At 39.0% G+C, this 13,645-nt stretch overlaps 1 protein-coding gene across 1 annotated transcript; it reads left to right on the forward strand.

Annotated features, from left to right (window-relative positions):
• Positions 1-805: 805 nt before the first annotated feature.
• LOC122072304 lies at positions 806-3,699 on the forward strand. The gene is made up of 9 exons (XM_042636899.1): positions 806-996; positions 1,345-1,363; positions 1,449-1,522; positions 1,629-1,644; positions 1,727-1,788; positions 2,331-2,427; positions 2,535-2,582; positions 3,446-3,510; positions 3,621-3,699. The coding sequence occupies exons 1-9, from the start codon at positions 806-808 to the stop codon at positions 3,697-3,699; spliced, it is 651 nt and encodes a 216-aa protein (XP_042492833.1).
• The last annotated feature ends 9,946 nt before the right edge of the window (positions 3,700-13,645 follow it).

The following is a 13,645-nucleotide window of genomic DNA, read 5'->3' on the forward strand; positions in this document are numbered from 1 at the left end:
TATCATTAAGGGAAAGTAGCTAGCTAAAGATGTACATAAAGAAATCTAAAACTGCCTCTCTCTCTCTCTCCCGCAACACACAAAAGTGTATTTGGTCCTACTATGGAGTAGATTTTTTTTCCCCTCCATAGCAGAACAACTACAATTGAGTTGGTTGAGAGATTTCCAAACCAGGACTATAATTTTTAACCTTCATAGTAGGACCAACTACTATTGAGAGAGAGAGAGAGAGACTTCTATTATTTCTTCATGTATATCACTAGCTAGCTATTCTTTTATTGGTATGTACTTATGGTGAGGGGAAAAAGGAATGATGAGATCCTCCCTAATGCATCAGTTCCTCTAGTGCACATTGGACTGACAGCGCATCGAGGCACGCACCCCAAGTGCTTCCCATCTGTCTAATGCAAATTGGAGGGGCTTTTGCACTTGAGCGGATCCCATCCCCTTTACATCCCCACCATAAGTAAATACTACTAAAGGAAAATAACTAGCTAGTGATATACAAGAAGAAATAAGAGAAGTCTTAAACTGCCTATTTCTCTCTCAATCTACTCAGTTGTAAGTGGTCCCACAGCGGAGGGAAAAAAATATACTCCTAGTTTGGAAATATGCAAAAATCTTGGCCTTGTAATATTTGGGGATTTTTTTATCAAATTATCCTTTTTGAATGGATACTACCAGCAATAGTAAGTTTGAATTCATGCCTTCTAATTCAACAACTATAAAATGGTATGCTATGAAAGGTGCAAGCGACTAGTGGCAGAAGGTACCATTGTCTCTATAGTTGGGAAAAGTGTGGGAGATGAGGAATAAGTTAAAGATTCAGAAATTAGAAGATGCAAAAAAGAGGGCAGCTTCATATTTTAGGCGCAAATCGACTTTGTTAAGGGAAGTGAAGGAGCTTTCTGACTTATCATCAACAAATGATGTTGCGCTTTTAATGTTCTCTCCTATTCCCGACGATATGCCAACTTTGTATACTAATAGAAACAAGTAAATTAAATTCCCACCCCATCCCCCCCCCCCTCCCCCTTTTTTTTTTGTTCTATAGTAGCCCTTGATGTTTCTAACACCATACTTACTTTATTGTTAGAACTTATGATTTGCTTTCTCTTCTCTTTTTTTTTTTTTTTTCTCTCTTTCTCTCTTTTGTTTAGTGATTTAAGTCAGGTGGTGAAGAAACTTTCAGAAATGTCTATTGAACAGAAATCAAGCAGGTCCAAACTCAAATTTTCCTACATGAAGAGGAAAAAAGATACATATGTTTCTTCTATTTATTTGTTGATAATTGAATATATCCATTTATATTCTAACTACAATTTTTCTTATTTCTTACAACAGGAATCTCATAACACTTAAAGTAAGAAGGAACTTTTAATTTTTCTTCTTCTTCTTCTTATTTTATCCATTATCGTTTGTCGGACTTTCTACCTTTCTAAATGCAGATATTGAGAAAGTTATCACTTAAGAAGAAGGGTCATGATATCAAAATAAACCCAAAAAAATTTATAGTCAATGGGTATGAACTATGAAATTTCATGTCAAGCTCGAAAATTTGATTATATATTTAAATTTAACAAGATTAGATATATATCCTTATATTGTATATATTTTTCTCTTTGTAGGACACAAAGGATTGAGGTATGTTTCTCAAAATGGATAAGCCTACATCTATCATTCACTTGTAATCTCATTATATTGATGTTATCCATTATTTTCGTAGGATCTAGCGAAGGAATTGAACAATTTGTGGAACGAATTGGGTGAAATTAATGATAAATTAAGGTTCTTATTTTTCTCTACTTTTTTCTTATCCATGCAGTTCTATAACTCTATCTACTCCATCAAAGTAAAATTGTTGTATTAAAAGTTTGAGTGATTGGTTAGTGGTTTGTTATATACACAACCATTTTATATTTTCAAAATATAATTTCCTAGTGTTCATAAAAACAAATCATGTCTAACTGCTTTTGAAGCCAAAGAATTATCCAAAAGAAAAGATTTTATTTTTCTTGATTCATATTCAAAATAAGTTTCCATATTTATATGGTTATTTGCAGAACTTTTGCCTTAAAAATTTAAAGTACTTTATGCTTTCATTTGTTTTCTATCTTTCTTTTTTGCAACAAATTTTTATTTGTTGATTTAAAAATATCATGTCAGAGATTTTCTGCCTAATCATACTGGGATTTTTTTTTTTTTTTTTTTTTGGTGGGGGGGTGGTGGGGAGGGAATCTATTTTCTATATTTGCTTGTGGTTTCTAATGACATGTAAATGAGTGCACATTTGAGTATGCAACTTTTCTAATAGTTTGATATGTTGCTAGTAAGTGGTCAGATCCTACAACTATTGATGATTCAGTGGTGATCAATGACATGGAAAAGTTTTTGGTCAATGAACTTAATCAACTTCAAATAAAAAAGGTACTTCAGTTTCGTAACACAAAATGGAGAAATTACAGGTTTTGATTTACTCCAAAATTTTCTTCTTCTAAGTTCAAACATTTTTATGACCATGTTGCTTTTGACAGGAAATATTGATGAAGACAACTGCCCATCATCCATGGATGCTACCACAGGTTTGTTCCTATTGAATAGAAATATATATATATATATATATATATTTATATATATGTTTTTTCGGTAACAAAGGGCAACCATCATAAGACAAATTACTTATGATTTTAATAAGGCTCTCTTTATCGTAGTTAATTTTTATTAATTATTTATTAATAATCAATTATAATAATAGATTTTGGATTATAAATAATAATCATTTGGTTACTACTATTTCTAATAGTTTATATAATAAAAAATAGGTTTGGTATGTTTGGTGTAGAATACATTATGTAACATTGTTCATTCGCAGTTGCAAGCCAGGGATACTAAAATTAAACCTGGAATTGATCGAAGCCAACTCAATTTCAGCTAATCTCGATTTGTCAATCCATAGAATTTCTAGGGATAGGGAGGGAGTGGCCAACCCAATTCCAGGGAATCAAATTGGTCAATCCATAGGATTTCTAAGGTTTAGAGAGAGAGAGAGAGAGAGAGAGAGAGAGTCGTTGGATGTTCTTTACTTCTTTTTTTTTGGTAAAGGTTGGATCGATGTTCTTAACGGCTTTCACCAAAGGATTGGACTCTATTTGAAGGGATGTTTATAAAAATATATGAATTGACCTTTTTACCCTTAGTTTTGAGCCATTAAAACATTCGCTCATTAATGTTCTAGCGCATAAACAATAATAATCGCTTTATCCTAATAAATCATACACCTCTCTACTTGTTTATGAATTTATTGGTATATTGATTTATTCTAATAAGAAATAGGGTCATAAATCACACCAAACAACTCTATTTATGTTTATCTATCAAATAAATATAAATTTAAACTATACCAAAGAGAGCCTAATCCTACATTGGCTGCTCTTGATTTCTGCAGGCTATCGGATCCCCTTGGAAGGCTTGCTCACAAGGCATGGAAGTCACATCTTTTGGAGTAAATCGGTAACTCCACATCTTCCATTTGCTTACTTGGGTAACAATTTAAGGTTCAGTTACAGTAACATTTCTTTTCCTCATTGGTTGTATCTCTTTCTGTTCTTAACCATTTGCAGAGATATCACTCAAATAGCAACCATCAGTGGAGGAAATAGAAGAAATCTTGAGAATGGACAACCATTGCCACCTCCATAGCCATATTTGCAATCTACACCTGCAGAGATCTATAACTAACCTTTTTTACACAATAAACCATTAATGCTCAGTACTTTCATCTCTCAAAGACTGAAATATAAATTTTTTTAAGGTTGCTTAGGTGGTTATTAGAATTGATTTTGTGTTGAAATGTGTTGAAGACATTATATATTGACTTGGAATGTATTGGACTTGTACACATTTTACTTTTCAATGTTTGAGACCCATATTTGGATTTATGGAATTATGAGGTGAAATGTGGTGATTAGAGACCCTATTCGCATTGTTTCAGTTCACAAAACAGTCGATACCAATATATATCATATTGATGCGAATCAATGAAAAATAAAAAAAAAGAACATGATTTTTTTTATAATACCACGAATACGTATAGAATCTATAGATATCATATCAGTATTGATCAAGATCAATACCAATGCAAATTATTATTATTTTTTCTTTTTTAGTAGAAAGGAAAGGTAAATTGTCTACATGTGATATCAATCTCAATACGACCAAGGAAGGCAATTTTTGATTACCATAAGGAGACCCGCCATTCGGTTAAGGAAACTGAGATGTATTGGATGCATGGATAGATATGGATGAATAATCCATAAGGTAGTAGGTCAATATGGTTTAAGACTTCTCTTATTTCTTTATGTACATCTCCAACGAGCTATTTTCCTTTATTGATATGTAGTTATTGTTGGGGAAAGGAGATACATTAGATTTCAAATAAAGACCATATGAAATTTTAGTAAAATGTCTCATTTGAAAAGTTTACATTGAAATACTTTATTTCCATTTTAAAATTTATTTGTTTACTTGTTTATAGAAATAAAAATAATAATATGACTCATTTCCATGCAAAATTAGAGTTGAAATTTGACTAATGAGTTATCTAACATTCATGATGGTGTCATCCACATCCATTACTACATATAACATATTGAGGGAGTGTCGCCTTGTGACGATACAAAGTTACCAGCCCACGTGAAATACAGCGCGCGAACCAAGCACTTATTTTTAATTGGGCCAAAGTAAAACCTAAGCCCATCCAAAATCCTAGCCTGGCCCATCAATGCTTTGAGATAGGTTGGCCCCAAGAATTTGGCTGAGACATGTCGAGATTATAATATTGGCCCAGCCCAATGTGCGACACGCAGGTCTAATAGGAACCTTTATAGGTATCAATATCTAGTCGTGGTGATCATTTTTGGTGTTCCATCTGCAGTCGTATCAACCACAATGCAACTATTTGCTACTACAGACCTCCTGCCTAGCCTGGTTATCCATCTCCCCCTTGCCCTAATTTTCCTTTTCCTACCATTTCAGCACTCACTATTCCAACCCTCCCCTTCTTCCCAACCCCATACAACCCTTCTACTACCCTAACCTAATATGGTATAACGAAACGGGTGCCATGCATCATGTCACCCCAGACATTCACCCCCTCTCATCATATGATGGCTATAATGTACTGATTTAACTACATGTTGGCAATGGTAAGGGCTTTCCCATCTCTAATTAATATTAGTAATGGTTCTCTTCACTCTCTTTATTATTCTCATTCTTTAAAATTATGCGATATTCTTCATGTACCATCCATTACAAAATCTCCTCTTTGTTCAGTAGTTTACATGCAATAATGGAGTATTCTTTTAGTTTCATTCCTCCCATTTTTTTGTGAAGGATCAGGTCACCAATCTAGCTGAATATACATCTTTTAAGTGTTGGCAGCAACATCTCAGTCATCCTTAGGAAGATCTTCTCAAGTGTATTATTCGTGTCAACTATTTACCGTGTCAATACACATGGCTTTAGTTTCTTTACACTGCCGGCCAACTGAGCGAGGGGAGTAAGTTGTTTTTAGGTCCAATCAGTTTCAGAAGTTTATTTTCATTAGATTTCGTTCACAGTGTTGTGTGGGGTTCTTCTTCAATTCCCATTGTTGATGGACACATATTTTTGTAATTTTCATTAATGATAATATTATATTTATTTTGAATTACCCTCTTATCTTTAAATCATATGTGTTTGATGTCTTTCACAAGTTCCAAGCTTTAGTTGAGCGACAATTCTTGCATAAAATTAAGTTTATAACCGGTTGGGGTGGAAAATACCGCTCTCTTCTAGATAAAAATTCTTTGCAATACTCATCTCATGCAATACTGTGCAATACCCCCTGCAAAGGTCGACACATGGACAAAGGGGAATGAATGGCTCAGATTAATCCTCCATTGAAACAACCCCAAATCAATGATTCTCCACTTTAAACCAAACTGTACCAGGTATTCAAACCGGATCGGTTCAGGTTTTGAATTAAAACATCCCATTCCCTCTGTGTGTGTGTGTGTGTGTGTTACGTCTCTCTCCCTCAGTTCCCTAACTCACACGAAGCTCCTTGCTCACCAACGATTGCCCTTCTTCTTCGTTTCCAGCCACCGTCTGTGGAGACGACGTAGATCTGCAACCGGAGAGGTAGATCAATCCCCGCACGAAACTCCCTGGTAACGAAAGGAACAAGAGGAAGAAAGTCGCTCTTCCTCACAGAGGATGCATACTATTTTTACAACAGTTATGGATGGGCAATAGTTTTAGTGTTAAGGAGACACTATGTAAATAAGAGCAAGAAAGACAACATGACTATAACGTCTAGGGGATTTGTCTGTTCAAAAGCTGGTTGTCAGTTGAGTGACAAGCGAGACATCAATACTGTTAACCCCCGAGCTGAGACAAGAACAAATTGCCAGGCATGAATGACCATATATTTGGTTAAGGATGGAAAATACATTTGTTGTGACTTTGTGGGGGAACATAATCATGATCTTCATATTACTTCAACAGTTCATATGATGCATTCACAGAGGAATATGTTAGATATAAATAGGTATGGAATTGATTTGGCAGATGACTCGGGGATCAAACCTAGATCCACAGTTGAGTTGATAGGTAAGCAAACTAGTGGGATCGAGAACCTGAGCTATACGACCAAAGATGTTAGGACCTATCTCCACACTAAAAGAATGCATGTCTTATCATATGGTGAAGTAGGTAGTTTGATGAAGTACTTTGTTACCCAAACTAGGAACAACCCATCTTTCACATACTCATTTCAACTGGATAGTGAAGAACAAATAACTAATATATTTTTGGCTGATCCTAAGATGATCATTGATTATGTATAATTTGGAGATGTAGTCAGTTTTGACACTACATTTCACACCAACAAAGAGTGTAGGCCATTTGGGTTATTTGCTGGATTCAATCATCATAGAGGATGCACTGTATTTGGTACAAGACTTTTATATGATGAGACAGTGGAATCTTTCAAATGGTTGTTTGAGGTATTCACTGAAGTACATGGTGGAAAGAAGCCTATAACTATCTTCACAGACCAAGACAAAGCTATGGCTAGAGTATTAAAAGAAAAGTGATTTCAGATATGGCATGGATTGTATACATGACACCTAATGCAGAATGGTATTAAGCATTTGGGTAATATGATGAAAGATGACTCCCATTTTCTTACAAATTTAAATAAATGCATATACCAATACTATGAGGAAGATCAATTCAAGACAGCATGGTATAATTTTTTGTGCTAGTATGATTTCAAGGATAATGCATGGTTGCAGTGCATATATGGGCTTAAAATTCAATGGGCAAAATGCTATATGAAAAACACATTGACAATAAGCATTCGAAATACACAACTTAGTGAGAGTCTCAACAGTAACTTGAAGGACTATTTGAAGTCAACTTTGTATGTTGTGCAATTTTTTAAACACTTTGAGAGAGTTCTTAACCAGAAGCATGATAATGAATTAAAAACTGAATTCAATGCACAAAACAAGAAGCCATGACTTGCAAATTCAATGTTAATTGTCCAGAAACAAGTTGGGGAACTTTACACTCTTATAATTTTTGAGTTATTTTAAGAGAAATATAATTGGATGACTATTTACATCATCAAAAGTCGGACTGATGGAATTCCCTTAATTGATTTTCGGGTTGGGATTTTTTATATAGACTGTGAATATAAAGTCTGTTATAACCCACTTCAAGGAATTATAGCTTGCACTTGCATGAAATTCGAGGTAGATGGTATTCTTTGTTGCCATTGTTGAGAGTTTTGGATGTGTTAGACATAAAACGTATTCCTGAATTCTATATTTTGAAGAGATAGATACAGGGAGTAAGAACTATGATGGTCAATGACAGTAGTGGAAAAGAAGTTGAAGAAGATGTCAACTTGGACTGTACACAACGGTATAGGCATATTTGTCCTGAACTTATTCAAATAGCATCAAAAGCTTCAAATATAGTTGAGGGATACGAGTTAGTGAAAGATGCTACAAATGAATTAAGGTTAAAACTTGCTAATATTAGAATCAACTCAGTTGATTGCCCTGATATGCCAATATTACTTGATTTCTCAGATGACGTATATGATGGAATACGTTTGAAGCATAAAAAGAAAAGTACACGAGGTGGTAGACGGTCAAAGAGATGGGTTGAAAAACAAGGAAAAAAATTAAAAGTGGAGGGCCAAATAACAATCAACAATTACAAGAATACCAACCAACTCCTGAACCAATGACTGCACAGCTGATGAATAACACATATTCCAGTTACATGTCACTTGTGGTGAGTATTTTCATATTTTTATGTTGTTTGCTGTATTTTTTATTTTCTTATTCAATCTGGATTGCCCTAATATTCAATGTCACTTGCAGGAGTTTATTTCTCATATATCATCTCAGGCATTTGTAGCTCACCAATCAGTGGATGACAATTATATTTAGATTCAGTTAATAAGGACCATTACATTTTTTCGATTAAGAACATTCAGTTAATGTCATGGCTTATTTTTGTGCTATTAAAACACTCAATTTCATTGGATCTTTATTTTCGTGCTTGCCAATACATCCAGTGTAATACCCTACTTTTTAAACCCGGTCTGATTTCGTGGTTGACCCGGTTTAACCGTGCAGGAACCGAACCAGAGGGAGTTAGAGCAAGTTCCTGGTGGGCTATGATGGCAAGGGTGACCTTAAACACCGGCTGGCCCGACAAGTCCGAGCCAGTACCAGAAGAGACGGGAGTGCCCAAGCCGTGTACATGCACCTACCATAAGGCAATGTACGGATAAAGTAGGTATTATAGCCGTATTTTAAGGTATATACGTATGCTACATCGTATGCCAGGGGTGGGGTTCGTGCCGAGGCCCGAACCCTGTCAAAATCCCAAGTTTTGGCCCTCAGGTGGGCGGACAGGTGGGTGCACCCACCCACCTGAGTGACCCATCCATGTGCACTGTCCACTTATTTAGGAATTATATATATAGCTTTATGATTTTCTTTTCTTTCCATTTATGACACCCGTACGTTGGTGAGGATAGTAAAGAGGAGAGAGAAAAGAAAGGGAAGAAGAAGGGAAGAGAAGGAAGAGGAAGAAGAGAAGGATTTCAACGGCGCCGAAGCTTGATCTTCCCATTCCGGCGCCGGAAGAGTGATCTTCAACTCTAGATCTACATTTGGAGGTAAGCAAAGTCGAGTTCTTTGAACATTCACCATACCCAAGCTTAAACCCTTGATTCGTGTAGGGTTTCTTGAGATCTTGTAAATCCCCTTTGAAATGATGAATCTAAGGTTTAATAGATGATTTATGTGTTGATCATGAAGGATTTGAAGAGGTATTGACAAGGTGGAAGAAGCATTGTGGGTTTGAAGCGATTTGGAGGGTTTTAAGTTGTTCTTGAGCAAAGAAGGTAAGATGGTTTCCCATCACTTGAATCTAACCTAGATCTAGGTTAGAACCATCCTATAGGACCTTGAAGGTGTGAAGAATGGGTGGAGAAGAGCCCCATTTGAATCCCCAAAGAATGGAGGAAGTTGGAAAGAAACAGGGTTTTTTCCACCAAGACCGGTGGGTGCAACCGGTGGGCCCCTACCCGCCTGTGGGCACCCACCTGAGAGGGTAGGGGGGCCTTCGGGCACAACCGGTGGGCCATCCTACCCGCCAGTCCTAGCAGGGGCCCCTGGCTCAACCGGCGGGTGGAACCAGTGGGCCCTACCGGCGGGTAGGGGCCCGCCGGTCCAAACCGGTGGGTAGGACCGGTGGGCCAGACTGCCCACCTGTCTGACCCACCCGTGTGGCCCCGAAGGTGATTCTTACGTCCGATTGGACCCAAATCGGACGTGTGACCTTCTTTTAACGTTCTAAACATGATTTTATCATCGGATCGTGTTAATTTTTATTCTAAAATGGTGAAGTACTAACCCCGCTCAATTATGTTAGGTTCACCAAATCCTACCCGATTCGCACCGGATCTCACCTGTACCGAACGGGAATCCTTGTACGCTACAGGTAAGTGGGGAGAGGACGTTTGGCCTTGTTTGAAGGCATTTTTTGGCATTCATTTAATTATATCTAGTCTAGTCATGCCATCATGAATATGCTATGTAGTTTAGTCATTCCTCACCTCGTTATGCATATGTGCTATGTTACTTTCTAAATGCCAATTGGATGAGATGTTTATATGTTGAATGTGGACATCATGGTGCATGATGCATTGATAGACTAGATGCCGTAGTTGGCTTGGAAACGAGTGCATTGGTGGCCCGTGGAATGGGACACGGAAGCACTATGCAATCATACTATTGTCATATAGGAACATGCGGTATTAGGATTTTCACCATCCCGTGCTACGACCCTTCCCAATAGGGGTTAAGGTGATGGGTTATCATTTGGGGGGAAGCAGTGGTCGCGGGTGTCAGGTCACTATGGCGGTTAGACATAACGCCCGACGAGTCATGTAGGACAGTCGGCAACCCCGGTGGTACATTCAAGAGGGCCAATCGTACTGCTTTTAAATTGCTGGAGTCAGCACCTTTATTTTCAGTCATTTACATTTCTGTTGAGAGCCGATGGACGGCATTGTCTTTACTTTTTCGAGTACTCACGGTGGGCCTTCTCTGACAACCCTATGGGCGTATCACGGGAGGGAGTTCGTGGCTCGTACCCGGAGTATACGCGCACTGCGATTGTAGTAGCACTAAAACCAAGGACTTAGTAATGTTGCTTAGGTGGATGTGATTTAAAATGTATAGCATGGCATGTAGTGCATATGATGTGTTTTGATGTGTGGATTGCTGTGTGGTCCATCTTACCACTTACTGAGCTAGTGAGCTCATCCCACGTGTACACCCCTTTTTAGATGATTTTACAGGTCATACACCTGAGGAGCATGGGGTGGGTCCCACAGTCGAGTTTCCTGAAGAGGACTGGTGGACCCCTGAGGAGTTAGAATACGGCACTGACTGCTCGTGCGAGAGTTGTGCTGCGGGACAGCAGTTCTGAGGCCGAGCTGAGCTCCACCTTTTAGGCCGTGCTGAGCTCCACTTCTGAGGCCGAGCTGAGCTCTTCTATGTGATGCCGAGCTGGGCTCAACCCTTGATGCCGAGCTGAGCTCTAGCATTGATACCGAGCCGAGCTGTGTACTCTGATTGTTTTGGTGGATTTCCTTATGTACTTGATATTTGAATTTTATTTTTATTGTGTAAATATCATGCCTTCAGGCCCACATGTATATTATTATTGTATCACAATCCGGGTATCAAGTATTATGGAATTATTCACACGTAAAACTTAGTCTTCCGCTGATCTAATGAGTTTATATTAGTTGTGTGTATGCTGTGGTGGAATACAGTATCTGATGATCCTGACAGGTTTGGGTTAACCGGTGTTAACCCGGTCACTGGCCCGATTCTGTGAGAACGGGGTGTGACAAACGGTGGTATCAGAGCGTGATGCTCTGCTCCACTCACAGCATACCATTAGAATCCCGTAGACTCTATAATAGGGAAATGGGATTGGTTTAATGTAAAAGCTTTAAGGAGTTAAAAGCCAAAGAAAGAAAGTATAAAAAGAGTTGCATTCATGGCATACGTGAGTGTAGATAAAAGGTAATTAGGTTGGTAATATAACCTATCGCGTACTAATTTGACGAAATTTCGACAGCATAACGGCGTAAAATGGGATTTCCAAAAATTTTACACACAAACATCTGATAAACAACAGATAATATGAAATAACAATGATCAAAAGTAGCAAATACACAATTAAACCACACAAGTACTCCACATCTGAATTCACCACAAAAAAATCACTATCAAAAATATATTATTCCACAATGAGTCCAGTTACAGTACAAATACAAGGAATGATAAGTAATGAAATATACAAGGTCTACAAAAAGGGAAAATAGATAAACAGCTGGTGTGGGCGAGCCAAGCCCTCACTGGTCATCGTCGTCATCATCGATGATCACCACGTTCGCCGGAGGCCTAGAGTTGACGTCGAGGCGGTGATCATAATAGTCAAACCTCGCGTTCACCAGCCGTACCTCCCTCCGAAGCCGGCCAAAATCTGCTGAGATAGCGTTGGTCGTGGTGTCCAAGTCCTGACCCAGCCTGAGGAAGGAATCCTTCAAAGTAGCCTGCCTCTCCAGGATGCGTTCCTCCCTGGAGGCACTCTCGTCCAGCCGTCTCAGTAGCTGAACCTAGCCATCCTGCAAGGCCCGCATGGAGGACATCATGCCCTCTAAGTCGTAGGCACCACTCCCAGGTGGTGGGGCTCTATGTGGTGAGGCTGCAGCTCTAGAGGAACTGGGACCAGGACCTCTCGACTCCTGAGGCGCCTCCTCAGGGATGCCATCATCCACCAGATCATCCCCCTCATCCTGAGGAACGTAGTCCTCATCCTCCTCACTGGACTCCTCCTCCATGAGGACATCCTCCATAGGGGCAGCCCTCCTACCCCTACCTCTCTGAGCTCTTGCTCTCGGAGGTGAATCCATGAGGGTCTGGAGACCCATCCTCAGGAGGTTACTCCGGTCAAACCTATCAGCCGGAGTCTTCCCTTCCTCGCCGCTCAAGTCCACCCCGAAGAACTCGAAGATCCTAGTGAGGATCCTGCCATAGGGGAACCCTCCATCCTCAGGGTGGGAAGTGTGGTGCTCCATCGTCCTGAGAATGATGTAGGGGAGGCACAAGTGCTCGACACCTCCCTCTGCGGCCGTGAAGATACAGAAAGCGATGAAAGCCGCCATGAAACCCACCTGGTTCCGATGACCTCCTCTGGGGAGCAGGTTGAACTGGACCAACCGAGCAAATAAACGAACCTCAGGGTAGAAGGACGTCTCGGACTCCGGACAGGTACTGCTGCCGCAGATGGTCTCGTAGATGAAGTCTGGCGTCACCAGGCTCATGAACGGTCCCAGAGGCTTACTCCTGGGAGGACTGTAATATTGGTGCCCAGCTGTCGATATACCCAGGATGCTGGCCAAGGTACCCACCATCAACTGGATGTCTACCCCCTTCACCAAGCTGCTTATTCTGTAATTTTTTATTTTTTCTTGGGCTTTAAACAGGTTTTATAATATTGAGAACTCCTTCCCAAACTGTAATTCTTTCAATGATTAAAAGAAAAAAAAACATGGCTATCCAGTTTTGCAATTATTTCAATGATTAAAAGAAAAAAAAATAACATTCCATTATCATCAAAACTAGGTAGCTCTGTCTAAGAGAGAGAGAGAATTCCTACAGCATACCCCAAGGGGCTGAGGTAAGAACTAAGGACATTGGGTATGTACTAACCATGTCCCTAGTTTGACAGAGACAACAAGCAAATATACACATTCAAATTAGCCAATGAAAGTAACCCTAAATCTGCATTCCATACTTCACACATTCAAATCACAGATCTAGAATTTGATTTCGATGCCTTTTAGGAGAGAGATAAGAGACAGAGAGTCGAGTATTACCTTCATGCACAGAGATTGGAAAAAATGACTTTCATGCTGGGTAAAATCGAACTTCAACCTAGCTGGATCAACAAGGTAAGCTGCAAAAAAAAAAAAAAAAAAGAGTTAAGAGAGGGA

Source organism: Macadamia integrifolia, chromosome 1 (genome assembly GCF_013358625.1).
Source record: "Macadamia integrifolia cultivar HAES 741 chromosome 1, SCU_Mint_v3, whole genome shotgun sequence".
Lineage (NCBI taxonomy): Eukaryota > Viridiplantae > Streptophyta > Magnoliopsida > Proteales > Proteaceae > Macadamia > Macadamia integrifolia.

Excerpts from the sequence above, each read along its gene's own strand:
- LOC122072304 (XM_042636899.1), top strand. The coding sequence starts at position 806 with ATGAGGAATAAGTTAAAGATTCAGAAATTAGAAGATGCAAAAAAGAGG. Across the intron at positions 1,789-2,330 it reads GAAATTAATGATAAATTAAG|TAAGTGGTCAGATCCTACAA; the intron begins GTTCTTATTTTT and ends ATATGTTGCTAG. Across the intron at positions 2,428-2,534 it reads ATCAACTTCAAATAAAAAAG|GAAATATTGATGAAGACAAC; the intron begins GTACTTCAGTTT and ends TGCTTTTGACAG.